Here is a 27,836-nt window from a genome sequence, read left to right as displayed (position 1 = left end):
AATAGGCTACATAAAAAATAATTAAGCACACGCCGAAAGCTGCGTCATTTAAAGAGACCACGGGTGGCCAAAGCCATGTATGTGGTTGCCTCGGTCTTGCTATAATACAAAGCCTTCATTATTCCTCGTTTCCACTTATATGATGACCATGGCTATTCTTCAGTAATAGCCCACACATTCAGTAAGAGAAGGCTCCAGCCTAATGTTCTGTAGTTTTCAGTACCGTCGTATTAGGCTTAGTCAGCGGACTTTGAACTTGACTGAATATCCAACAAATATTTGTTAGCGTGATATGAGCGTTTCAAGTTCTTTCCGCAGAAAAATCGAAACATATAGGCCTACATGTATAAACCACGAATTACCAGAGGTGGGTAACCCGGCTTCAAAGAGTCGAAGTACTAACCATGTATTTCCTCCACCAACATGCACTAAACCAGCTGATTCTAATTAGCACAAATCTTAAGCCAGGTAGGAGAACTAATTAGTGTAATCAGCTGGTTTAGTGCATACTGGTGGAGCAAATACATGGTTAGTACTGTCTTCCACTCTTTGAAGCCGGGTTAGCCTACCCACCTCTGTGAATTACCAGGGACACGGATAGCCTGACTGTACTTTAGTCCGCGCTGGGAATTCCCTTCACACTCCTGTTAATCGAACACCGATAACACGGCTCGCGGAATCATGTTACTGCATGCTTACAGTTGAGGTCCCGGGTAGGACTTAGTTGGGCAAAAGATACGTGGTGATGATGCGAAAAGACGAGACAGAATTACAGAAGCTCGACTCAATATAGGTGATTTGTCAATTTATATATGTACATAGTTTCCCAAAACCGGTTCTTGACAGAGTGTTTGTGATGTCATGCAAACTGAAACGGTAGGCCTTCGGACAATGAACAGGAAATTATGTAAAAAGTGTCGTAGGCTGTCTGGACGACTGTGTAAAATGTGTGTTATTTTAGGAAGATAATGCAGCCGGAACTCCCCTTCTCCTCTCGACGCTCACCCGTTGTTTGTTTAAATGGCTGCATTGCTTCGAGTCAGCCTTTGGCGTCAGTTATTGGACTTGGTAAGTATTACTGCACATGTGTATATGCGGGCTATAGCACTGTGCACGGTGCAAAGACCAGTTTTGAAACTGTGCGGTAACTGTACAACTGAAAAAGCACCGAAACATCAACGTTTTCACGAATACGTCATGTCACACATCGGGACGACTTTTGCGCTCATACATACAGTCCTAGTAACCTCTAAACTATTGATTTAGGCTAGAAGAACATCGTTACTTTCATGGATTGACGTTTAATTTCACAGAGTGACAGCTAGCATGTGCTCATGTCAGTAGGCTACACTATTGTTGTTTTTTCTTCCGAAATCCTTAGATCTTAACCTCATAAATATTTTTCACATTGACGCATTATTTGTTCCACAGTCGCGCAGTTCTTGCAATTTTTATTAAACGCAGTACTTGACTTTTTACTTCCAGCTATCTGGTGGGTCTTATCTGTGTGTGAGTCTTGTGTACAGAAAACCTGGGGTTCTATGTCCCGCTAAATATGCGATGTTCTGCTGTACGACAGACATTCTGAAGAGAGGCGGCAACGCAGCCGACGCTGCGGTGGCTGTCGCCGCCGCTCTCGGTGTGACGGAACCATGCAGCACTGGGATTGGCGGAGACTGCTTCTGCCTCTTCTACGACGCCCGCACCGGGCAGGTGCGCGGGTTGAACGGGAGGTGAGAGGGAACTCTTAGCCTATTTATTTATAGTTCTCCTCCTGCATTGCAAAATTTCCGGTTTTTCTTATCATCTCGTGAAAACGAGTAAAAACACGAAGAATGTGGCCGATGCCATCCATTCTACAGAGAAGTTAGCCTACCCTACACAGTAAAATGTCCGGTATTAAATTGACCTCTTAACGGTGCTAATTCAACTCTTTAACAGATAACATTTGGTCCCGAATTCCAGAGTGAGACCAAACGTTATCTGTTAAGTGTTAGAGTTCAATTAGTTCTGGGCGTTTTACTGTGTCAATGCATTGGATTACTTGAAGGAAACACAAAGGAATCCAGTTTTACCACATTTTTGTATTGAATTTCTGATGAGTTTGAATTCTAAATGGAGCGGCTCTTCGCTTAAGTGTAATAGATAGCCTGTGTGTGGAGAGTTCACTTTCCATGTTTAAGAATGAAACCAGAATAGACCAGTATGTAAGCTACAAACTATTTTTGGAATGGTTTGTAAAGCCATACCAATTCTCGTGTTATCTGTAATATTTTTTTATAGCTTACTCCCTACGCTTTGCGGAAACTTCGAGGAGTTTCTTGTTCCGAAGGAACTATTAATTAATGCTTTACTAGACACATTAACGTTAATTTAATAGGTTGTGCCTTTGTGTATCCCATTGATAACGATTACTCTGCATCTGGAAACAAATTTCCACCTAGTGTGGACGATGAAGTCTAAAGTCAAAGTCAAGCCCTTATCGCAGGGTGTGTTGTACTGTTCTTGTACAGAAATGCTACGTTTATGGTCTAATGTCAAGGGTTGGAAAAGAGCAAAATTGTCACGTCAATGGATTGATCGGTTACTCGTGTTTCCCCTTTGATTCTGAGTAACATTTACGGATTCACGGGGCGATTTTACTGTGAAAACAGAACTTCTGGAAAAACAATCAGTTTTTTTTGGCTTCTTCCCTATCGGTCTGCTATTGTGTAGTGTTGGTGCTAACATAAACGTAGCGTCATTCCTGAAACGCTTCAAAGATTTATAAACGGGTGAATGTTTGCCGGTGGATGTCAGGCTTCAACTATTTGCAAAACTGACTCATGGCAGGTGTAAACTACAGGGGTGTCCCCCCCCCCCCCCGTCTCTCTCTCTTCCTACCCCCCCTCTCTCACTCCCCCATCTCTTTCTCTCACTCCCCCGTCTCTCTCTCTCTCGCTTCCCCCCCTCGCCCCTCCTCTTGCTCCCCCCGTCTCTTTCTCTCGCTCCCCCCCCTCTCGCTCGCCCCCCCCCTCGCCCCTCCTCTTGCTTCCCCCTCCGTCTCTCTCTCGCTTGCCCCCTCCCCCCCCCCCCCCGCCCCCCCTTTGCTGCCTCTTTTGCTGAAGTGGTCGGTCCCCCAGGGCGTTGACCCTGGACCTGTTGAGCGGTTTGGGTTTCAGCGAGGCACAGCCCCCCTCCGTCTTCCATGCCCTCAATGTCACCGTTCCAGGCGCAGCAGCCGGCTGGTGTGACACCATCCAGCTGTTCGGGAGTAAAAAGGTACAAGTACAAACTGAGGGATTCCATCCTTTGCTGGTGTGATACCATCCAGTTGTTCAGGAGTAAAAAGGTACAATACAAAGTGAGGGATTCCTCCTTGGCTGTGTGATATCATCAGTTGTTCAGGAGTAAAAGGTACAAGTACAAACTGAGGATTCCATCCTTGCTGGTGTGATACCTCAGCTGTTCAGAGTAAAAAGGTACAATACAAAGTGAGGGATTCCATCCTCTGGCTGGTGTGATATCATCCAGTTGTTCAGGAGTAAAAAGGTACAAGTACAAACTGAGGGATTCCATCCTTTGCTGCTGTGATACCATCCAGTTGTTCAGGAGTAAAAAGGTACAAGTACAAACTGAGGGATTCCATCCTTTGCTGGTGTGATACCATCCAGCTGTTCAGGAGTAAAAAGGTACAATACAAAGTGAGGGATTCCATCCTCTGGCTGGTGTGATATCATCCAGTTGTTCAGGAGTAAAAAGGTACAAGTACAAACTGAGGGATTCCATCCTTTGCTGGTGTGATACCATCCAGCTGTTCAGGACTAAAAAGGTACAATACAAAGTGAGGGATTCCATCCTCTGGCTGGTGTGATATCATCCAGTTGTTCAGGGGTAAAAAGGTACAAGTACAAACTGAGGGATTCCATCCTCTGGCTGGTGTGATATCATCCAGTTGTTCAGGGGTAAAAAGGTACAAGTACAAACTGAGGGATTCCATCCTTTGCTGGTGTGATACCATCCAGCTGTTCAGGAGTAAAAAGGTACAATACAAAGTGAGGGATTCCATCCTCTGGCTGGTGTGATATCATCCAGTTGTTCAGGAGTAAAAAGGCACAAGTACAAACTGAGGGATTCCATCCTTTGCTGGTGTGATACCACCCAGTTGTTCTGGCGTGAAGGTGGAATAGAAACTCAGGGATTCCTTCCATTGTTGGTGTGAGACCACCCGGTTGTTCAGGAGCTCATTAGCAACATCACTGTCACTAAATCCTGAACATCCGACATACTGATGGGGCTATGACTTCCTGCTTAACTGTAAAATTTATTTTAGACTTTGGCTAGACTTTTTATTTTTATTTTTTAAAGCGTTCCAAAAGTAACAAGAAAGCCATATAATCACCATAACAACTTAAAAGGGTGAACTGAAACCGCAGAGCGGTGTTGAAAATATGAGTAAAAAGTGTTTTGGATAGAGTTCCCTTGAGAGTTCCTTTCAATTCAGGAAGGCCCTGCTTTCATGGTTTTTTTTTAAAAAATCCTTTTTATTTTATCTTCCCTGCTTTTCATGAATATTAGTGTTCAGAATGGATCAGCCAGTATGTCCCCAATTAGTCCCCACTTAAATTTGTCCCACTACAGTGTAAAAAATGAACGTCGTCTTTCACCGTTTCCTTTTCATTTTTAGTCTTGCAACATGCAACTTGTATGCATTTTGTCTGGTTTTCCTAACGGGGACATTGCTGGCAAACTGCCCGTGCTTTTCCATATCTTTGCATAAATCTTAATGCGAATGCAAATTCTGGATTTATATGATGACAGCATCACCAGTACATGCTTCATTGCAGTTTTATTTTGTTCCTTTTCCCCCCCTTCAAGAAATCACATACAAATGAACTTTTCAGGACTTTCCCAGTACACTCGAATGGCAGAGGTTCTTTCGTATATTCAGATCTGGGAAATGGTGGATAATAAAAAGGGCTGTGCAGTATTGCGTGAAAAAATATTTTTAAGAATAAACAATGTAAAAAATAATGTAAAGTTGCTTTCACTGATGCTGCCATCCGCCATGGCTGTCTGTAAGTCCAGTACCTCTTTAAAGAGCCCTTAAAGTGTCTCCACACTGTTAATGAAAGCATTTCAGATGTTTCTCCGACCTGTGGGCGAAAAAAAAAAGTAAAACTAAAGTGTTTAAATTGCTCTCGGAAAAAAGCATCTGCTGAATGTATGAAACTGTAATTGAATGAAAGTGTGGGCTCATGGGATTTTGAGTTCTGCTACATGGCTAAATTTGTAGTCCTCTCTGTTTTCTAACAGCTGACGCTGGGAGAGGTTCTGGAGCCTGCCGCGGAGCTCGCCGAGAGGGGCTTCCCCGTGGCGGAGGTCACTGCCCACCACTGGGCCAAGTGGTCGAAGGCCCTGGAGGATGCTGGGAAGGCGCTGGGTGGAAACTTCCTCATCAACAACCGACCACCCAAACATGGCCAGTTGTTCGCTAACCCCGCGCTGGCTCGCACCTACCGGGTAACGAAGGGACCATCCCCCTCCCCCCCCCCCCCCCAGACAAATTCTAAAAACGCTTTAACCCTTGAGATGCCACTAAAATCCCTTGAACGGGTTCTAAAATACATCTCCGTTTTCACCGGTATTCAGTGAAAAGTGATTTTGTCTTTCGTACCATTTTACGTTTTGATTTTAGCAACGTGTTTGGCTGAAAATTCCCTGGTGTCTTCCGGAGCGCTTTAAAATTTTCCTGGCGTCTAAAGAGTTGGAAGCGCTTCAGGCGCGTTTTTGAGCCAGGTCTGTCCACACAAGGTCATCATTCCCCTGCTCCCTCGCAGAATGCGTTGAAACATAACAAAGTGGATCCAGTGCGGCTTCACTGAAACTGGTTGAAGAAAGGCCCTTTTTTTTTCTTCCCCACACTAGTTTTTCTGAAATAGATGACAGCTTAAAATCTCTTTTGGAGTCAGTCCATTTGCTTTATCTCTACGAATCAGATGTACGAAATGAGTATTGCACCTTATCGAACCTGTGTTTTGTCGTTGTTCCAGAGACCATGATATGCACTTTTGTACGTCGCTTTGGATAAAAGCGTCTGTCAAATAAATGCAATGTTGTGCGATGTAATCTCTGTGAACTGAGATGTTAAACAAAATGTAACATTTTTTAGTGACGGGAATAGTCTACAGTTCCAGGCATCTCTCTGATCTGTATTCATGTCAAGTCCCCTGAATACGCTCAGGTGCCTGGTGCGGGGGTGATGCTTATTCAAGAATTTGTGTGATAATTCATCACCGGGTGTGGCTGACATTTTGTTAATGAGTCTCAACTGTGGACTCTTTAGTAGAGAGGTCACAGTCCAGTGTTATCACCTTTGCTATATTTGAAAAGTATTATCATCTGCTTGCACGTGACTTGCAATTTGTCAGGGGGGAAAAAAACTTAACGTCTTTGTAATTTTTTTTTAAACAACAGTTAACCGTTAAAACGTATCTTTTAGTCAAAAGTAAATATTGAATTCCTCCAGTAGAAGGGGAACGAAAGGGGAAATGGAGAGACTCTATAGAGCAACTAAAAATAACATATGAACAGATCCCTAATGGTAGGCATTAATGTAGCAGTTAGAGCTGTCTAGAGACAGAATTACAAGGTAATGTCACTCCAGTGGGTTAGATTGACAGTAGTCGATCAAACTGAAAATTGATACTATGGAACTGAAGACTGCTGAATGTAAGATCGGCTGTAAGGAATATCCCCCTCACTTTGCATTTCTCGATGTGCGCGTCAACGGTCAAAAGTCAGATAAAATATAAATCGCGCAAAAAGAATAATCTGTTGCCCTTTTACATGCCGGTAACCGGGTTGCCGCGGTTACAAGTGCGTGGTTCTTCATCTTCCCTGGCTGGTCCGCGCGACGCTGCCAGATGGCTCATTAATCAGTCGCGGATCTAATCAGTAAACAGAGCAGTAACAGCCCACGCCAATTGAATTAGTACTGTACATAGAAACATCATACCGCGCGGCCGTGGCATTCGAGAGCTCTTATTGTAATCGATGCGTGCCACGTGACGTCTCTCCTGGACGGCCGTGTTCTTTTGGGACTGTGCGTGTGCCGCCCTTTTGAACCACTGAAAATGTCACGCAAAAGTGCAGGAATGACATAAAACAGAGCTGCCCAACCCTGTTCCTGGAGATCTGCCGTCCTGCTAGGTTTTCCACTCCAAACCTAACAAAGCGCACACTTCATTAAACAGCCAGAGATCCCGTTGAGCTGCTAATTAGTAGAATCAGGTGTGCCAAATTAGGCTTGAAATAAAAACCTTACAGGACGGTAGATCTCCAGGGATAGGGCGGGGCAGCCGTGATGTGAAGGGTCGTCATGGTTTCATTCTCTTTCCCATGATGCTTTGCCTTTCTGTCCTGTTGGATTTCCGCAGGCCTCCTGATTTTGTTTTCACCTTTAAAAAAAAAAAAACGGTTCAGGGGCTTGCAGAATGAATGAGTGAATTGATAGATGATAATTGAATTCCCTCAGGAGCTGGCCCAGCGCGGGAAGTCCGGGTTTTATGAAGGGAGGGTAGCGGAGGCCATAGTAGATGTTGTCAGGCGGAACGGTGGGGTCATGACCCTGGACGACCTGAGGAGCCACAGCAGTGCTGAAGTCCAGCCCATTTTCACCGATTACAAGGTACTCAAATCTGACCGAACCGATTTTATTCGTACAGCACTCTTTTACAGAGAACTGTTTACAAAGACGGAAACAGAAAATTAGGCAAAAGAGAAACAGCCCTGAAACACCAAGAAAAGCAAGTGAGGTAAAATTGTCTGGAGCTTTTTTTTTACTTCTGAATTCTCATTTAGGAAGTGACGTGCCCATTAAGTTTTGAACCCCCTCCCCCATATGCATGCTGGGTATTGTATGCAGATCTGAGGTACTGACCTGGGCGTGCACAGTTGCTTCAGTTATCGCGTAGCGGGTTGCAAGTCGCTTTTAACCGGTTGTGTTTTCCCCCTGCGCTGTCGCCGTCCCACCACAGGGGGTGAGACTTTGGGAATGCCCCCCCAACGGCCAGGGAATAGCGGCCATCATGGCGCTGAACATCCTGGAAAACTTTCCCATGAAAGGTACGGCAGTGACTGTGGCAGGTTTAAGCACGGCCGACCGGTTTTTACGGCAAATAATGCATTCCCTTCAGGACATTTGGAATGGATATTTAATGGTGGTGAACTTACAGGTACAGGCAGATCAGGGGCGACATAGCTCAGGAGGTAAGAGCGGTTGTCTGGCAGTCGGAGGGTTGCCGGTTCGATCCCCGCCCTGGGCGTTTCGAATTGTCCCTGAGCAAGAACACCAAACCCCTAACTGCTCTGGTGAATGAGAGGCATCAATTGTAAAGCACTTTGGATAAAAGCGCTATATAAATGCAGTCTATTTACCATCTTTACCCTGATTTACCATCACAGTAAATTGGATTCAAAGTCCATGGATGTGTGTTATCCATATCTGCATATCATCAGAGGGTTATCGTAGGGAGATTTTTTCTGTCATTTTCTGTCTTTCATTGAAATCAGCCAGAAATGCAGTATAGGGTACTTAAAAACACATTGTTTTAATGTACAAAGTGTTTATAGATGAGAATGTCCTGTTATTAATGGTTTTATCATGGTCTTGCAATGGATAAGAATAAGAATGTCTTTTAAAATCTTGGATCCATGCCAAAATGTCAGTGTGCAATATATATACCGTATACCAGCATTTGAGGTCAATTTCATTTCAGTTCAGTCAGCTCAGGAAACAGAATTGAAAAATTGAGTTTCATTAACGGAAAAAGTGAACCGTTGAATTTTTTAATTAAAATTGAGCCTTTGAATGTTGATGACATTTTTTCATCAGTTTGTTAATTGAATTTCAGTTCATTTCCTGAATTGTGTGAGTTGAAATGGGATCGAGCCCCATCCCTACTGTACTCTGCACATTCCTTAAAGGTGTGTCATCGCAAAGCAGGTCTATGCACGTGAGGCAGTGGTGAGAAACTGGCCTTGTAACCTAAAGGTTGCAGGTTCGATTCTGTGATAGGACACTGTTGTTGTACCCTTGAGCAAGACACTTAACCTGCATTGCTTCAGTATGTATCCAGCTGTATGAATGGATACAATGTGAATGCTGCGTAAATAGTTGTGTAAGTCACTCTGGATAAGAGCGTCTGATAAAATGCCTGTAATGCAATGTAATATGACTGTGTTGCACAGAATTCTAAGCAGGCAATGCTGTACGATCCTACAACAGGTGTCAACTTGACATTCGCCTTAAATTTGATCCTGTGAATTCTGTTAATTTTACCTGCGGCCATTTTAATATGTCTGCTAAATGCCTTAAATCAGTGGTCTCCAACCCTGGTCCTGCAGAGCCACAGGGTGTGCTGGTTTTTGTTTTCACCTTAAAATCAGCACCCAATTGAGACCCAAGGCACCAGGTGAGTTGAGTTAACTGTGTAATCAACTGCTCTAATTGATTCATGAAGTGCAGAGTGACTATGAAAACCAGCAGACCCTGTAGCTCTCCAGGACCAGGGTTTGGAGACCGCTGCCTTAAATGTAATTCATTTTGGGGGGCGAGCCCTGTCTGCTTACCTGCTTACCTGTTTACCTGTTTACCTGCTCGTAGAGATGGGCCACAACAGCAGCGGCTACCTCCACGTCCTGACGGAAGCCCTGAAGCTCAGCCTGGCCGACGTGGCGCACTACTGCGCCGACCCCGAAAAGGTCAGAGTGCCCCTGGAGGGGCTTCTGTCCCGGGACTATGGCAACCAGCGCGCGCGGCTCATAAACATGCAGGCGTAAGTCCACTACGGTCGGCGAAAAAACCCCAAAACCTTCACATCGACCGTTTACTGAAATGCTCAAGAGCGTGCCGCAAAAAATTAATTTTTAATCCAAAGAATAAGGAACACGTTACTGGTGCATGTAGTAGTTCTTGATTTTTGTTTGTGTAAAATACTGTACGTGCATAAGTACAGTATGTTTTCAGTTTTTGGGGGATTTGGCGACATCTGTGGTGACTGGTGGTCACAAAAGTTAGTCTTTGTCCAAATGCCAGAGCTAAATGGTAAATGGTAAATGGACCGCATTTATAGTGCTTTCACCGAAAGTGCTTTACGATTGATGCCTACAATTGATGGAGTTTGATTTGAAACAAAACAATTACTAAGAGCACATAGAGTGCTTATGATCCCCCGGTAACGTATTTTGAAGCAGGAAGGCTGCCAAGAGGTCAACCAACAATGTGTTCGGACACGGTGATATTGAGCAACATGTCAGACCTAATTTCGAAAGACCTTTTTGCATTTTAGGCGCTTGCTCTATCGCTTTCGGCATGCAAGTTCCCGTGTGCGTGCGTCACCACATTTGAATACTTGGCAGGATTGCTGCCACCCAGGCACCACCCACGGAAAATAGCATACAGAAGAGCAATTGCAGAACTCAAACACACCTAATCGATTTTCCTTCAAAAACGTCATTGCGAAAAAAGTATATGGCCTTTTTGTAATGTGGATGAATTCAGCTATTGACACTTTAATTTGCTTAGCACATACCCTTAGCTAGAGAGCAGTAACTTTAAATTATTATTTCTCATACTTTTGCTGAAGCGGTCCAGGTAGTACCCCAGCCGGGAATCGAACCTGCAGCCTTTCAGTTATAAGCCCAAACCCTTGTAGTACACTGTCCATATAATCATGAGACATGATTCATTATCTTAAGGTGGTTGAGATTGTGGGTAATTTTTTTTTTTCTTCCTTAATTTTTTTAAATTGGCACCAGTTGAAATTCTCCCACATGGCTGGCTCAGCCATCCTCCCCGCCTCCAGACAGGTACCTGTTGGAGACAGGTACGCCGTGTTTGCTTTAGATAGCACTGTTTGCTTACATCCCTGAAACCTCCCTCCCTCCCCCACCGAGCATCACAGGGCCTCCTCTGTTTGGAGTTTTACAATGGAAACTCAGTACTCGCCAATCAGACTTTAGACTTTCTGGTTGCCGGGTGAAAAATAAACAGACCGCTAGCATTGGCGTTGCCTTTACGGTTGCGGTTGGTGTGACACAAGAAACGGGTCTGTCTGCAATTAGCACACTCCAGGCATTTATATGTGGTGCGCTGTAACAGGTTATCTGTGTTTGGCTATCGTTCGTAGCGAGAGAAAATCATCATTAATGAGTCATTGTCGTAACTGGAAGTTTAAAGTTGACTTATTTAGAACGGAAAGGGTGGTGTTTTTTTCTCGACAAAGTTTATTAATAGCCACTTGGCGGACTGCCCATTCGTTAGAAGAAATTATTGTTATAGTATCATTCAAGATAGACGTTATTTTTCCCTCACAAATCCCCAATCTTCACAAATAGCATGCATGGGGAATGCTAAATTAACTCAGAAGGCTTGATTTCTGAAAATAAGTTAAGGTTATCTTATAATTTTATTATTGCAGATAGGTGTGATTATCATTATGTATCTGTACAGGTTTGGACTTACAGTACAATGTGCAATGTGAATGACAATGTGAAAGTCCTGTTCAAATTTGGACTTGTACTACACTCTCAAAACAGATGCGTTTTTGCATCTGCATAACGTTTTTTAACAAACCTCCGCTTCAGGACAAAAATCTTTTGCGATACTTTCTACACAGTCCATGTTAAAAATCTCCCTTTGTGACACACAAATTGTATATATTGTAATGCAAAAGTGGTAGTACCTTTGACACAATTGAAAGTAACACAAAGGTCGAAACTCAGAAAGTGCGTTGAATGTTAACACACCCCTTTTGAGGGTAGAGATTAGTTTTATGTTGGTTTTTATCACGTTGCGTAAGTTAAGGGTTTCCCCCGTCGACTCGCGCTGCCTTATCGCGCCGAGCACTCGATGAATCAGACCCGTTCTTGCTTAATCCCCGCGGCGGAGGTCGGAAACCCACCCCCCCGCCCCCCTTCAGATCTCCCTATCGGAGGGGCGTGTGACAGGAGACGTGTTTTTTTGTTTTTTGTTTTTTGGCCTGTGCTAATTGTTAGTGATCTGCAGAAATGCCATTGGGGACTGAGGGAGGGGATGCAGTGTTTAAAATGAGCTTTTTACCCAGGGTCCTGTGTCACAGAGCGGGGTTTGCTGGGTAGCTGCACCGAGTAAAGCCCGGGACCCCCCAAAATCTTGAACAGGGACTGATAAAATAAATAAAAAATCGGTTCTGGATTTTACTCAGGTTTTTAGCGCGGGTTTTAGCGCAGTTATGTCGCTGACTCAGTAATCCTGCTTTGTGACACCGGTCTGCTGTTTCTGTGTTTATGTTTTTCATGTTGAAGTTACTTTACATTACATTCAGGCATGCAACAAACGTTCGTAGCCAGAGCAATTTACACTGATTTCCTGTTTTTTTTGTTGCATACAGCGCATTCATACAGCTGGGCCTTTTGGCGAGTTTGGTCATAGTCTCTTCCTTCATCCGTTACTGTTGCCAAACTCGAATTGTAGGCAACACTTCATATTGGCGGCAGTGTAATCTCACATAATTATTTTGTTTAAATGCAGTTTCGAAAAATGTTAATGTCTGTTAATGTCGAGGATGTAGTGTGAGGTAATTGGCTACATCGATACTGTGGCTCTGCTGTTCATCTTAGAATGCTCATCGCCACCTACAGCACACAACGGCATCACGTCTAGTTCAGCAGTCTGTCTGAAGTCTGTGGAACTGCATCCCCAGAATATATATGCTTTATTTAGGACCTTCACCTGTGTGGGTATGAAAATAGGTAACAGGAACTGCTGTCATTTGCTGTGTGTCCTCAACCAGGAGAGTCACTGAATGTGTTTGCTGTACTTTGGCATCTTTGAGTCATTTTCGGACGAATATAATTTAGGGCACAGTGAACTGTTCTGTTTCAGTTCATCTGTTCCGACCTCACAGTAAATGTGCATGCTGTGTGGCCCTCTAGTGGCCATTATGTGGTATTACGCTGCAAACTGAGGCCAGAGAACCTGCTGCTACTGTAGACCACATTTACACTGTGAGCGAATGTAACCAACAGAACCTGGCCAGGCTAAAGTAGAGCTGAATTTAGTTCTCATGTCTCCATCAGCTTAATTTCTCTTAATTAACAACGTCATTTTTTATCTGATGTGACATTTTAACTACATTTATTGAAAAACTTAACGATCGAAAGCGGAAGCCTTCCCCCCCCCCCCCCCATTTGGAACGTGTTCCTCGGCTGGGATGAACTGCGAGTGAACCGGCTGTTTGTATACACGGCTAAGAATACACAGCTAATTATACACACCGCTAATTAACCCAGGGAAAATCTGAGGAGACAGAAGCCAGAACGGGACACGTGCCTGTCGGGATAGCGCGCCCCACCCCGCCCCCGCCTCCTCCTCCTCCTCCTCCTCCTCCTCCTCCTCCTCCTCCTCCTCCTCTAATTTAAGAAAACAATGGCGAAGCAGCAGCAGCGGTGTTATTTAAGAATAACACGGAGTGACCTTAGAGTGCCTAGCGCACGTCCTCATAAGGCCTGTTCCAATCAGGGCGGGCGCCAACGAGCACGGGGCTCCTCCAGGAAGCGACACGGTCTACTTCGCCGTCGTGGACGCGGAGGGGAACGCCTGCTCCTTCGTCAACAGCACCTACTTGGGCTTCGGGACGGGCCTGGTTCCGGAGGACTGCGGGTTTTCCCTTCACGTGAGAAACTAGGGGATCGATTCCCCCCCCCCTTGAGTTTTTATCGGGGTCTAACCACAGGTCCTTTACAAAGACCAGATACTCAGCTCACAGCTCATCACGATTACTTCCGTCCTCTCTCTTCTTCGTAAAATAATGAGTGCTGTTTGACAGTACAGTGCGGCCATTTGCCGCAGTGCTCTCCCAAGATTTTGTAAACTCACCAGATGACCAGTCCCATGCATTCATTCAGTCCTCCCTGGTTGTTACCCCTTTGAGGTGTGAGGTCACAAATATGTGATTTGAATGTTCTTAACTGAACATTCTAACGCTGATGTCACAATCACCGCTTGGTAACCGAAAGCAACGGGGTTCCAGAACGCTGGCTTAGAATGCTGAAAAAGTAAAAACGTTCCAAAACACCTGCTTTTGAAAGGGTTAAACACAGGAGGTTCTGGATTGCAGTGGGAGTTTCGGGCGTTGGGTTATGAAGCAGAATGTCGAATGTCCCAGTATTGTACTTTATCGCTCCCCTTAAAAGTAAATTATAATATTTCAGGTTTAATGTGAGAAATGTCATTTTAAAAATATAAAAAATAATGTCAGGACTTTTAAGGCCCAAGGATATAGAGCTGAGTATCTGGTATGTCTATGGGATGGGATCGGGATCTCTGGCCCAAAAGTGTGTTACATTGTTACACTGCATTAGTGTAAGGCAGTGTTTTTCAACCCTGGTCCTGGGGACCCACTGCCCTGCATGTTTTAGATGTTTCTCTGCTCCAACACACCTGATTCAAATGAATGGGTCGTCATCAAGCTCTGCAGAAGCCTGATAATGACCCATTTATTTGAATCAGGTGTGTTGGAGCAGGGAAACCTCAGGGTAAACATGCAGGGTAGTGGGTCCCGAGGACCAGGGTTGAAAAACACTGGTGTAAGGCACTAAATTGAGGCCGTGAATATTTATTGACAAATTCTGAGCGCAGTATTGATGTGCTGAACATAGGGACTGTGGACTGACTGTTTCTCTGTTGTAAATTTCATAAGGGATTCCCTGTGACAACTGATAATGGTTTTGTGTTCCTATAGGAAATATTTTACTGTGGTCTAAGTTCACTTGTAGACTCTAATCTACAAGTGAACTGATTAAATGTTCTGCACATAGGAAGACGGCTTTTATTGGGAAGTGCTGCAGTAATGATGTAGGGTCACGCCTAGTTTCCGAATGACTGTTTGACTGCTGAAAACAGCGAAAGGAATTCCCCCTCCTCTAAAAAAAACAGACCGGTCCATGAGGCAGGTCCGGAAAAATGAGCCATTGTTCAAAAATCCTGAGTAGATGACGTGTGTGTGTGTGTATGAGAGAGTATGTGAGCCACTTCCTGTGTAGAGAGCAGAAATTGAATGCCGCCATTGTTTTTATGTTCTTTCTTTCTTTCTTTTTTTTTTTACTCCCTTTCAGTTTTTTTTTATTTTTAATATTTAAATTTTGTGCATGCAGAACAGAGGAGCCAACTTCTCCCTGGATCGTAGTCATGGAAACTGCGTGGGGCCGGCGAAGAGGCCCTACCACACCATCATGCCGGCGGCGGTGACGGATGCCGTCTCCGGGCGGCTGCTCTGTTGCTATGGGGTGATGGGAGCCTTCATGCAGCCCCAGGGGCACGTGCAGGTGCCCCGCCCTCTTCCTCGACCCCACCCACTCAACCTCCGTTGACCACATTGCATTACATCACATTATGGGCATTTAGCAGACGCTCTCATCCACTGCAACTTACACGACATTTTTTTTTTTTTTTTAGCATAGCATTTACATTACGTCCGTTTATACAGCTGGATGTACACTGAAGCAATGCAGGTTAAGTACCTTGCTCAACGGTTCGATGGCAGGGTCCTACCTGGGAATCGAACCATCTGACCTTTAGGTTACAGGACCAGCTTCTTACCCTTTTTACTACCCCCCCCATATTTATCACGTATCTCCAGTGATAAAGAAAAAGCTCATACCCAGCTTGCTAGTCCCTGGGCGACATGCTCAGAGGTAAGACCAATTGTCTGGCAGTCGAGGGTTGCGGTTCAAACCGCCTGGCATGTCAAGTGTCCTTGAACAGCACCTACCTAACTGCTCTGGCGAATGAGAGGCATCAATTGTAAAGCGCTTTGGATAAAAGTGCTATATTTGGATAAAAGCGCTATATTTGGATAAAAGCGCAGTCCATTTACCATTTAATCTCTCTCCCACGATTGCCGTTTAAATGACACCGTCTGTGAAGTGTATGGGCTGCCATTGCTGCAGTTGCCTGTAAACTGCATTTAACAGGTCATGCTGCCACAGATGACCTACGCACCTGGGGGACACTCATGTACGGTGAGGTGTTGTTTGTTGGTAGACCGTCCGTTGATGACTGGGCAGGCAATGACAGAAGATTAATTATGAAAGAAGAATTTTGTTCTTAGTATTGCCGAGAAGGTATTTGTCTTTTTAAAATGGCCAGTGATCTGCAAGAAATCTGGTGTCTGAAGGGTTGCTTGGTGTTTGACTCAGTCGTTCTCCGCAGGTCTTGCTCAACATGCTGGAGTTTGGGATGAACCCTCAGAGAGCCCTAGACGCCCCACGCATATATGTGCAGTATGATAAGGCTGGTATGTTGCGTGTGTGTGTGTGCTCAGGATTAGTGTTGTGTAGTTGATTAAGGTCTGTAGTGTAGTTGTATCAGTGTTATAAGGACTGTAGTGTAGTTGTATCAGTGTTATAATGTCTGTAGTGTAGTTGTATCAGTGCTATAAGGACTGTAATGTAGTTTTATCAGTGATATAAGTTGTGTTGTATCAGTGATATAAGGTGTGTTGTATCAGTGTTATAAGGTGTGTTGTATCAGTGTTGTAAGGTCTGTAGTGAAGTTGCATCAGTGTTATAAGGACTGTAGTGTAGTTGTATCAGTGTTATAAGGACTAGTGTAGTTGTATCAGTGATATAAGGACAGTAGTGTAGTTGTATCCGTGTTATAAGGTGTGTTGTATCAGTGATATAAGGTGTGTTGTATCAGTGTTATAAGGTGTGTTGTATCAGTGATATAAGGTGTGTCGTATCAGTGATATAAGGTGTGCTGTATCAGTGATATAAGGTGTGTTGTATCAGTGTTATAATGTGTGCTGTATCAGTGTTATAAGGTGTGCTGTATCAGGTGTGTTGTATCAGTGATATAAGGTGTGTTGTATCAGTGTTATAAGGTGTGTTGTATCTGTTATAAGGTGTGTTGTATTAGTAATATAAGGTGTGCTGTATCAGTGATATAAGGTACGTTGTATCAGTGATATAAGGTACGTTGTATCAGTGATATAAGGTGTGTTGTATCAGTGATATAAGGTGTGTTGTATCTGTTATAAGGTGTGTTGTATTAGTAATATAAGGTGTGTTGTATCAGTGTTATAAGGTGTGTTGTATCAGTGATATATGGTATGTTGTATCAGTGTTATAAGGTGTGTTGTATCAGTGATATAAGGTGTGTTGTATCAGTGTTATAAGGTGTGTTGTATCAGTGTTTTAAGGTGTCTCTGAGCACACGTTCCTATGTGTCCTGCAGCTGGAAACTGGCAGCTGAGCGTGGAGGCCGGTGTGGAGCAGGGCGTGGCCGAGGAACTCCAGAAACGCGGGCACACGGTGCTCTGGCCGGTGTCGGGACACGACAGATCACAGTTCGGTCGGGGGCAGGTCATCGCTGTGGGGTGCTGGTGGGACCCCGCTGCCCCTGAGCCCGAAATGTCAGCCAGGGTGCTGTGGGCGGGGTCTGATCCCAGGGCAGACGGCTGCGCACTGGGGTACTGACCAACCACGCCGCCTGCTGGAGCTGTTGGGTATTGACCAACCACGCCCCCAATGGAGCTGTGGGGCACTGACCAGCCACGCCCCCTACTGGAGCTGTGGGGTACTGACCAACCACACCCCCTACTGGAGTGGTGGGGTACTGGTGGGGTAATGCAAATACAGCCATGCATCAAGGCAATTGCAGCACGTACGATAAAAATGCATCAAGGACAGCACAAAAAAAATCGAGAATCCCTACCATCACATTACCGTGGTAGTGAAACCACTTGGATTTACATTTAGCCATTTAACAAATCATCTGACATCTGATTACATTCTTTACAATCTGACAGAGATTACATCCTTTACGATCTGACACAGACTACATTCTTTACAATCTGACAGAGATTACATTCTTTACGATCTGACACAGATTACATTCTTTACGATCTTACACAGAATACATCCTTTACGATCTTACACAGAATACATCCTTTACAATCTTACATAGAATACATCCTTTACATATGGTCCATTAATGCATTAATGCAGCTGAATGTTTACTGAAGCGATTCAGGCTCGTTGCCTCTCTCAGGGGTTTACAACGGCACTGCCGCAACCAGGAAGGGAACCTGCAAGCCCAGTTCCTTAAACTGCACTGCCCCTGTAGTGACCTTTCAACCTGGCAGAGCTGTAGAAGTGAGCACAGAAGATAACTCAGGCTTCATGTTTTATGACATGATTTTGGGACTCGATCAGTGTTTTTTGCTCAAAAACGGGTGAGCTTTGAGTTTACGTGCGAGTGTCCGAATTGACTTTGATTGCGCCGATTAAGAAAAAGCTTGATCAAGTGGTTTAAAAAATATTTTATTCAACAAAAAATTGTTTTTAATTTTGGTTTGTGTTTTTACAATGTGCCGATGTTTTTCCACACGTCCTCTTTTCTATAACAAACTGCCAATTTTGGGCAGTTAATTACTGCTCATAGTCATTCAACTGCAAACGTTTTTAAATGTATTTAATAAATTATGGCTTTTGTTTTCCCTTGAAAGGCAAAAACGTGTGAACGTTTATTTATGCATTCAACACAAGTACATTAACAGAACTTCTGAAAGTGGTCAAATGTGAAGCCTTGTGATTGCTTTGTATGTGGTGCATGACTGCATTCTGACTAACCGTGGAGTGCGATGAATCAGAGCTGTGGAATTTGTTTTATTTAGCTGGAAGGAGGGGCTCTTCCACTTCCTGTTTTATTTGTGGTCAAGGACGCCGTGAATGAGGGGGTGGAGGGTGGAAGGGGGGGCGGGGGGGGTTGGGTGATTCCAAGAGTCCTGACTGACAGGGGCCCTCGAAAAAAAATATTTAGGAGTATAGGATGTTCTGGGGTGGTGGGGCCCAACGTGTCAGACTTTTCCGCTTGTGGTCTCAGTCAAGGTCTAGAGGAAAGGACAGCCAAGATGTGGTCCAGGCTGCAGGAAATGAGTGACCGACATCCCTTTCGGGTGTCCAGCCACCTGTTGCCAAGGCCACAGAGAGAGAGAGAGAGCGAGAGAGCGAAGATGAGCACAGTTAGTTATCGTGATCACTTTGGTTTCACAGCAGGGGACTCGAGAAACCCTTACGCAGTAACTTCAGAGAGGCCCTGAACTTTCACATTTTTAAAAAATTTATCTCTGTCTATATTTAGAACGAAAGGGGTAACGCCTTGCCGTCACAGTTTCTGATTTTAAAACCGCAAAAGAGGAACAGATTATCCTGAATGCCCTGCGTGTGACAGCTCTGGATTCTGCAGCTGCTTCTAGAGAATAAAAAACGACGCCTTCTTGAAGCAGCTTCTCTCTCAGCAGATTACGGGCTCTTGGTATTAATTGTGCTGTAGAATGTTCTAGGCCTAAGATATACGTTTCCCCCGTACGCCTCCGGCTACCTGGGTCAGCTAATGAGGTAAAAAAAAAAAAAAAAAAGCTCAAAGCTTCCCTGAGAGGAAAATGTTTACTAAACAACTTGTTTGGAGGGAGTCACATCACCCATTCCTGGGGCCCAGAATTACTTCTTTATTAACGTCGATCACTGCCTCCTTTCTTTCACATTGCTTATGGGGTTAATCCTGGATCATGGATGGCAGTTGGGAAAGCCTGTTCTTGTACTTTGCAGTCTTTTTTGACATTCTTGGGAGATTTTTTGCACTGTATGAGTGGAGCACATGACAAGCAGAGCATTAGCGATCTGTGGCTGAGGCCCATATGCTGGGTGACGCTTGCGCTGTTTTGCTTGAAGTGGACACGACAAACCGACAATCAAACTAAACCAGGAGAGTTGAGTCAAGTCATGTCTTCTTTTGGTTGCTTGTTGTTTCGCCTCAGGTCTGTTCTTAATTATTTGATGCCACCTTCTGTTAGTATGTAGAACTGCCATCCATCCTGTACGTTTCAGGTATTTTTTTTTTTACCTGCCAAGACAGGCTGTTGTTTTTTGCTTTGGAAATAATGTGGAGACCTGATGCAACTAGAGAGACTATTTCACCAAGAGAGAGATTTTGATAGGCTTCCTCTAGACTGTATGGTGCTGTATCCGCATTATGTGTTATGCTTACGTGCTGTAAATACGCACGCTCATTTTTCTGTTTGGTATCTTGAGTAACAGGGCACAGGAACTGAGTTTTAGTGCTCAAACTCTGAATGTGAGTGAAATGTACGTTTGGATCACTATACTTCACAATGGTGTTATTGGGATTTATGATGATGCACACGCACACATACATATATGTGCACAGTACACAGACACCAACACAAGCATACACACACACGCACACGTACATTTCACACACAGAAACTCACACATACATGCACAGTCCAACTAACATAAACACAGACTATACTACAGTCAGTACACACACAGTTACAACAGGCATTTGGCTATCATAGCACTTCACACTACATAGCATTTACAGTTCCATTATACACAATACACACAACACACAGGTTAATACTCTCAAGGGTACAACGCAGTGTCCACCCGACTCACACTCACCAGGTACAAGCCCAGTTCCTACCCACGTCCCTGGGTTCCACCACACCACCTCCGTACTCAAAGACATCCCAACACCCGCCATTAGCCTCCCCTTCCCCCAACAATCACCATCACTCACACCTCCCCAGCAGGTCGTCTCCCCTTTCCCGCAAAGGAATCCCAAACCTTTCCCCATGTAGTCCTCCCTTCCCCAGCGGTATCACTCTCCTCCCCTTTCCCCAGCAGTAGTACTCCTCTTTCCCCAGAGGTAGTACTCCTCTTTCCGCAGAGGTAGTCCTCCCATTTCTCCAGCAGTAGTCCTCCCCTTTCCCTGGCAGTAATACTCCCCTTTCCCCAGCAGTAGTCCTCCCCTTTCCCTGGCAGTGTTACTCCCCTTTCTCCAGTGGTAGTACTCCCATTTCCCGAGCAGTAGTCCTCCCCTTTCCCGAGCAGTCGTACTCCCATTTCTCCAGTGGTAGTACTCCCCTTTCCCTGGCAGTAGTACTCCCCTTTCTCCGGCAGTAGTCCTCCCCTTTCCCCAGCGGTAGTACTCCCCTTTCTCCAGCGGTAGTACTCCCCTTTCCCCAGAGGTAGTCCTCCCCCTTCCTCAACAGTAGTACTCCCCTTTCCCCAGAGGTAGTACTCCCCTTTCTCCAGTGGTAGTACTCCCCTTTCTCCAGTGGTAGTACTCCCTTTTCTCCAGTGGTGGTCCTCCCCTTTCCCCAGCAGTGATCCTCCCCTTTCTCTGGCAGTAGTCCTCCCCTTTCCCCAGAGGTAGTCCTCCCCTTTCCCCAGAAGTAGTCCTCCCCTTTCCCCAGTGGTAGTCCTCCCCTTTCCCCAGCAGTAATCCTCCCCTTTCCCCCGCAGTGATGTTCTTACTGGGCTAGAGTGGAAGTCTGCTGAGGATAGAGAGTGTGTGTGTTTGAGTGTTTTTGTGCGTGTGTGTGTGTGTGTGTGTGTGGGGGGGGGGGGGGGGGTGTATGGGTGGGGGGTTCACTTAAAAGCAACACCCTCCCTTGCCCTTTCAGTTTCCTTCCTGGACTACAGCTGCAGGCCACAGACTCGCGACTCCTTCGTTACCGCGCCGACCGACATGTGTTCCAAGAGCTTTACCAGATCCCTGGGACTGGCACTGATCCCTCTGGCCCTATGCTGCGTTATAGCGAACGTTCTCCTCTATTTCCCAAACGTCGAGGTTAAGCACGTCCAGGAAGACCACTTGACCGGGTATGTGTGGTTCTTCACGGGGATCGTCGGAGGAGGCGTAGTGGTGAGTAAATTCGTTTTTACTCGGTTTTTTTTTTGTTTTTTTTTTTCATTAAAAAAAAAATTATTGGTATTTAAACCAGTCTGACTGTAATTTGTGAAGTTGTTTTATGACTGGAAAGTTGGCAAACTCCAGCGTTTTTTGTACAAGAGCATTTTTTGGGGTTGGGGCTGGAGTTGGAGGGGTGGGGGAGAACTGCCTGTTGGGTGTTGTGGAGGATTTTGGGTCTTAGTGGAACTGTTTTTCTCTGTGAAAGGAAGTTGTCTAAAATTATCTCACGATAGGAACTTGGGGCTGAACAATGGAACTGAGTCTTGAGTATCGAAACGCAGAAACACTCCGACTGAAAAGAGCAATGGGGGCTTTGCTGTTGAAGTTTAAAAAAAAAAATTATATTTAATAATTATATCATTAGTAATTATTAATTTATCTTCTGAAATCCGTGGGTTAGAATGGGTTCTGTCTGCCTTTTTCTGTCTGCCCTCTAAAATGAGATATTTTTATATTTATTTTTAGTTTACCAGAAGAAAAATACGCCACTGAGGCTGACATCTTCTTTATACATACAAAAATACACAAGAGTACCATACTGTGCTTACCATTAAAACATATTCTCAGGAAACAATAGACTGGTTAATATTATAATAATAATAATAATAATAATAATAATAATGGTGTTTATAATCTTTGGAAAAGCCTTTTCTTTTTTTGCTCTCAGATAGATTTATTGCAAGTATATAACTGTACGGCTGCTGGGAGCCAATCACATTTCAGGAATTCTCCAAACGCCAGAAATCCCAGACTTGAATGAAACACAGGGGTAACAGTAGTAGTACATTTTTGAAGTCCCCACGTTGGTACCATTTTTTATGTAATCAAGCTTACCTCAATCTGAAATTTCACCTTGTTTGTAACAAAATCTATTCACCAAATTTTGGGTGACAAACAAAGGGGCCATTTTTATTTTCTTTTGTTTCCAATAAAGCTCTTTCAAAAAAAAAAAAGATAAATAAATTAATTTGAAAAGCTAAAATTGCTGGTTGAATTTTCTACTTGTGCGGCACATTTTATTTGATGCTGGGCGAAACGCTCAGAACTCAACGCTGTGCGTTGTCATTGGGCGATGCCTTGTCATGGTTGCCCATTTGAGCGTGTGTGTGGTGGACTATGTGGTCACCATCAGCAGTTCAGTTTAAAGAATGCTGGCGTGGCCCACACACTGTTTTTTTATTCTTCTTCTTTCTGGTCCAGGGCAATCCATGACCTGTAGGGCTGTAGGGCGCTGAGGCATTGTGGGCCGTCCACCATTTTCATGCCATAAGTTCCACAGTCTGCCAGCCATTTAAGCCATCTGCTACGTGTACTCAAAGACCATGCAAATTTCTGAGTCTCGCCGATTCATGACTAAGACGTTTTGTTCAAAAACATTACAAAAATATTTATTGGTGCCCTCTGTAAATATTTTGGGGCACTCATACGAGGCTTCTAATAACTGCTGCTTGATGTTTTCCATCCTTATGATTTTCTCAATATATTTGTTATTAACCTGAGGATTTCCGTTTATTACGACTATCTTCATCAGTGGATTGGGGGGGGGGGTTATTCAGCTTTTAATGCAACTGAAATGGAACCAAATTATATAAATTAGCTGTCTCCTGCCACCTAGTGGTGTAGTATGAGTAAGCACAAATCAATTGGGGGGGAAAGTAATGAAGTGAAGGATTTTTACATAGATTCTAATTCATTCAGCTGTTGCTGTGGGCTTTCTCGGCCAATGGGCATGTCGAATGCCCCTCCATCTGTCTTCCTTCGCGTCAGTCCGATAGCTGTCAGTCATTAATTCAGCCCAGTGCAGTAGTTTAAAAAAAAATCTTTCTCCACCTGGGGTCTAAAACTCCACTCCTGGGGGGCTATTGTGTCTCTTCAGTCAGCCCCCAGTTCAAGTCTTGGATAGCCCGTGACTTTAATTAACCAATCACGTGCTGAAAGGCACGTGATTGGCCCTCCAAGATTGTGCTAATGAGCAAATCCCGGTGATTGGAACAAAATACTGGGGGAGGTCTTTTAGCAATGGTCACCCATGGGGTCGTTGGAGAGTGTATTTCTGGCTAATAAAGCCGTTCGCAACAGCTTTTGCTCTTAATTGGTTCCATTTTTCAAATGTCACTTGCATGATCTGATATTAACGCTTAATGCCTGGATAAGCTCATGAATGACAATTGATTCATGTTATTGTTTCCTTGTACGGAACATTTTACTACGATCTACTGAACGAGTGAACCAGCATTGGTCTGTACAGCCGATTCGCGCATTTAACCGAGGTAGAAACATTAGTGAAAACATAAAAACCTGCATACAGTCCAGCCCTCCAGCGACAACAAAATGGCACCACCCTGTAATAAGGTGTGATATGGCGCCACCTTGTGGAAACCCCTAGAAATACACCACCTCTCTCCCTCCCTGTCTCTCTCTCCCTCTCTCTCTCTCTCTCTCTCCCTCTCTCTCCCTCTCCCCTCTGCAGATGGTCCTGCCGGTGCTGGTGTTCATGAACCTGGAGAGGTGCGCCAACTGTTGTGGCAACGAGGGATCCGCGGTGAGTGCCCGTACCAGGCCGTAACCGGGCCGTACCAGGCCGTATCAGGCCGTAACCGGGCCGTACCAGGCAGTAACCGGGCTGTACCCGGGCCCTTCTGCTTGGCGGGGGACGGGGTGTCTTCTAGCGACAAGCTCCTAGAGCTACCAGCTTCCGGACGGAGTGTGCGTCATGGTTACAGGAAAGGGTGTAGGCCCGCCCCGGTCTGCTCTTTTTTTTATTTTTATTTTTTTTTCAAACTTGGTTGCCGAGGAAACGAGCCTAGCCTTTGGCTTGGACCGTGCATTGTAGCCTCCCGTCATAAAAGGGCAGCTTGTTACGAGTTGCGGATTCCTGTGTCAGACATCCATTATTACATTACATTGCATTTTTATTTTGTTTTGGCACTTGTAGGACTCTCTTTTTCAGAGTGACCTGCAGTAGAAATTTTAAAAGTGCAGTTTTAGCACAGAGATCACACAGCAGGCATATTCGTTACCCGTAACTGTGCTAATCAACAGTTCAAGCTAACAACTAGCCTGATCAGTTGTACAAATATTTTTTTTTAAAGCAGTCATTATTCCTCTGTACTCTTTTGATAGTAAGTGTCAAAACAGCGTACTTGCCTACTATTGGGTATCTAAATTGAGTACGCTTGATCAGAATATTGTTATGTTGATGTAATTATTTGGCAGCACACTTTTCAGGAAACACATTTTTAGGCGGTCCCACAGAACTGTGTGAGAGGTCCCATAAATCAGTGAGGAAGAGGTGAGGCCTTTTTACCGTAAGGGCGGGACGTCTTACAACACTTCTGCAGAACCGTCAGAAAATAGTACGGAGGATATTTTTGGCGTACTGCTCATCACATACTAAAAGATACGCTCTGAACTGTAGACAGCATGTTTAGTAGTACATATTTTGGGGAAGGGGCTTGGCTAACCCTGTTTTTTTCGCTGAGTGGGTGTGGTGAGGGCAGGAAGGGGAGGGGCCAGGCTAACCCTGTTTGCCCCTGAGTGGGTGGGGTGTGGGCAGGAAGGGGAGGGGCCAGGCTAACCCTGTTTGTTTCTGAGTGGGTGGGGTGTGGGCAGGAAGGGGAGGGGCCAGGCTGACCCTGTTTGTTTCTGAGTTGGTGGAGTGTAGGCAGGAAAGGGGAGGGGCCAGGCTGACCCTGTTTGTCTCTTGATTGGGTGGGGGGGTGTGGGCAGGAAGGGGAGGGCCAGGCTAACCCTGTTTGTCTCTGTGCAGATGTGCAGTTCTGTGCTGGCAGCGCTGGTTGGACTGGCGGGGGCCGGATACTGTTTTGTCATCTCGGATCTGGCTCTGATAGAAGGACCGTACTGCTTGTACAACGGGACGTGGACGAGTCCATTCGCCAATCAGAGTGGAGAGTACGTCTCATCTTTCTATGACGGGAGTTTAAGGCGGGGCTAAGCCCATGGGGGGGGTGGAGCTTACTTAACACTTAATTGGTTAATCATTTGAAAAAGTGTTTTTTCTTTTGAAATACTGCCACTGCGCAATCCTTTGGGAGTTTCAGTGAAGTTGTGAAAACAGGAAAAAAAATGTTCTGGGTAACAAGTGCATGCATGTCTCTGTCTGTCTGTCTGTCTGTGGTGCACGTGTGTGTGTGTGTGTGTGTGTGTGTGTGTATTTGTGTTGCGTGTGTGTGCAGGTACCTCTTCCGCAGGGACACCTGGTCCATGTGCGAGGAGCCCCTCAGAGTTGTGGAGTGGAACGTCACTCTCTTCTCCATCTTGCTGGGGCTGAGTGGGCTGGAGTGCATCATATGCGTGGTGCAGCTGGTCAACGGGCTGGTGGCGGCCGTGTGCCGGCCCTGCTGCTACAAACAGCGCTACAGCCTCAACGCCTGAGGGCGGCCAGCGGAGGGCCAGCGGGGAGTCAGCGGAGACTCAGCGGTGACTCTGCGATGACTCACCGGTGACTCAGCGGTGACTCAGCAATGACTCAGCAATGACTTACCGGTGACTCAGCAATGACTCACCGGTGACTGAGCGTGACTCAGCAGTGACTCACCGGTGACTCATCGGTGACTCACCAGAGAGATTTAGAGGAGAATCACCATCCTGTACATTCTTCCCACACAGACCTGGCTCACATACGTACCTGAAATACTCCCAACTCTTTAGACACCGGTAAATATCCTTGACAAACATCTGTTTTCACTGATATTCAGAATAAAATTCTTTATGTCTTAAGAAACGACTGTTATTCATCTCTGGAAATTTTCAAAAATGCTGTCGTGATACAAAAACAAAATCAGAAATTTTTCTTCTAAATATTGGTGAAAACAGATATTTCAGATCTGATGTTTAAATCATGTGTAATCCACATGACTCTTACTGCTGTCTAAAGGACCGTTTGTATAGTAAATATTTGAAAGAAAGTATTTGACCCAGGTCTGAAGAGGGCATATCTCTCCAGCTTTTATGCACTCGAAGAACAGATTGTCCTTTCCTGGATCATTATCCACACTCTGTACAGAAGCAAGCAGGCTTTGCATTGTTCGGCTTTGTTTTGTAAAAATGGAAGTAAATGAGAAAAATTTCACTATATATTTCAGCTACTATATATTTCAGCACAGGACAGTTTAGACATTCTCAGTATGATCGTGTCATTGTTTTTTTTAAATGAAACTGTAGTTCTAACTTATGTAGTTATGTCTTCTGTTACTCCTGGTTTATTTTATTTGAAGAATTCTTTTTTAAGAGGTCACGCTTTGCATAAGTTTTTCTTTTCAGTAAAATGAGAATGTATTGTAAATTATTGTTGATGTCTAAGGACTAGATTGATATGACAGTTGACAAATGATGGCAGAAGACTATTATAATAGTTGTATTTTACAATGGTCTCATTTTTTAAATAATAATTGCACTTGTCTTTAATAAATAAACATTTTGTTAATTGTAAACATTTGGACCCGAGAGATGCTTGAAAATAAAAACAGTTTTTCCAATAATTGTAACTTAAAATTGTGAAGATGAGCTACAGGTATGTTTCTATCTGTGGATGTGGTCATACTGCTGTACCATTATTTTAATGCCGTGGGGGTTGTTTGTTTAATCTCAGTCAACTTCATGTTTGCTTACAGCTTTGTGCACCTCCATGTGCTGAACTGGTCATTCCAGTCTGCGAAATCACTATTTACAAAAAAAAAAAAAAAACAATTTATATAAATATTTGTGGATATATTTGATAAAATGAGAAGGGGTTTGGGGTCGATTTGATGTGGAATGACCGCTCAGGTTGACATAAGCAGAATGCTCTTGCAAAACGCGGCCGTACGACCGATCGCGGGAACAGCTCGTTGAGAAACAGCAGAAATTCCAGGCTGTGTTCCGGTAACCATATTGATTTTCTTGGAGGGGGGGGAAGGGGGGTTGGCGGGAAACTCGCCAGGTTTACCGGACACAACCTCAGCATTTCTACCATTATTTTTTTTTATTTTGTTGTGCAATTCAGGCAAACAGTGACGGAGCTTAGAGC

The 27,836-nt window shown here is 44.6% G+C and overlaps 2 protein-coding genes across 3 annotated transcripts; both read left to right on the top strand.

The window, feature by feature from the left end:
* The first annotated feature begins 246 nt into the window (after nt 1–246).
* On the top strand, nt 247–20,350 carry LOC135252284 (glutathione hydrolase-like YwrD proenzyme). 2 transcript variants are annotated; one of them, XM_064330203.1, is made up of 12 exons: nt 247–876; nt 962–1,068; nt 1,580–1,733; nt 3,108–3,261; nt 5,296–5,502; nt 7,517–7,669; nt 8,019–8,106; nt 9,647–9,818; nt 13,544–13,697; nt 15,178–15,348; nt 16,235–16,319; nt 17,261–20,350. In XM_064330203.1, exons 1-12 carry the CDS (start codon nt 857–859, stop codon nt 17,500–17,502), a joined length of 1,707 nt encoding a protein of 568 aa, XP_064186273.1. In that variant the 5' UTR covers nt 247–856; the 3' UTR covers nt 17,503–20,350. The 2 variants fall into 2 exon arrangements, with proteins under 2 accessions (XP_064186273.1, XP_064186274.1); XM_064330204.1 differs by having other exon boundaries at nt 249–793.
* Nucleotides 20,351–21,506: 1,156 nt separating this feature from the next.
* Nucleotides 21,507–26,975, top strand: tm4sf18 (transmembrane 4 L six family member 18). Its single transcript, XM_064330202.1, has 4 exons — nt 21,507–21,760; nt 24,279–24,350; nt 25,578–25,720; nt 26,005–26,975. The coding sequence occupies exons 1-4, from the start codon at nt 21,584–21,586 to the stop codon at nt 26,201–26,203; spliced, it is 591 nt and encodes a 196-aa protein (XP_064186272.1). The 5' UTR covers nt 21,507–21,583; the 3' UTR covers nt 26,204–26,975.
* Nucleotides 26,976–27,836: the final 861 nt, after the last annotated feature.

The sequence above is a fragment of the Anguilla rostrata genome, chromosome 4, assembly GCF_018555375.3.
Source record: "Anguilla rostrata isolate EN2019 chromosome 4, ASM1855537v3, whole genome shotgun sequence".
Lineage (NCBI taxonomy): Eukaryota > Metazoa > Chordata > Actinopteri > Anguilliformes > Anguillidae > Anguilla > Anguilla rostrata.
Note: the sequence above shows the minus strand (reverse complement) of the source record. Positions and strands in the feature narration are given on the sequence as shown.

Bases quoted from the DNA above. Each gene is read 5' to 3' on its own strand.
- tm4sf18 (XM_064330202.1), top strand. From the start codon at position 21,584: ATGTGTTCCAAGAGCTTTACCAGATCCCTGGGACTGGCACTGATCCCT. The intron at 21,761-24,278 runs GTGAGTAAATTC...TCCCCTCTGCAG, and splicing joins TCGTCGGAGGAGGCGTAGTG to ATGGTCCTGCCGGTGCTGGT. The intron at 24,351-25,577 runs GTGAGTGCCCGT...GTCTCTGTGCAG, and splicing joins GTGGCAACGAGGGATCCGCG to ATGTGCAGTTCTGTGCTGGC.
- LOC135252284 (XM_064330203.1), top strand. From the start codon at position 857: ATGTCATGCAAACTGAAACG. The intron at 877-961 runs GTAGGCCTTCGG...GTGTTATTTTAG, and splicing joins ATGTCATGCAAACTGAAACG to GAAGATAATGCAGCCGGAAC. The intron at 3,262-5,295 runs GTACAAGTACAA...GTTTTCTAACAG, and splicing joins AGCTGTTCGGGAGTAAAAAG to CTGACGCTGGGAGAGGTTCT.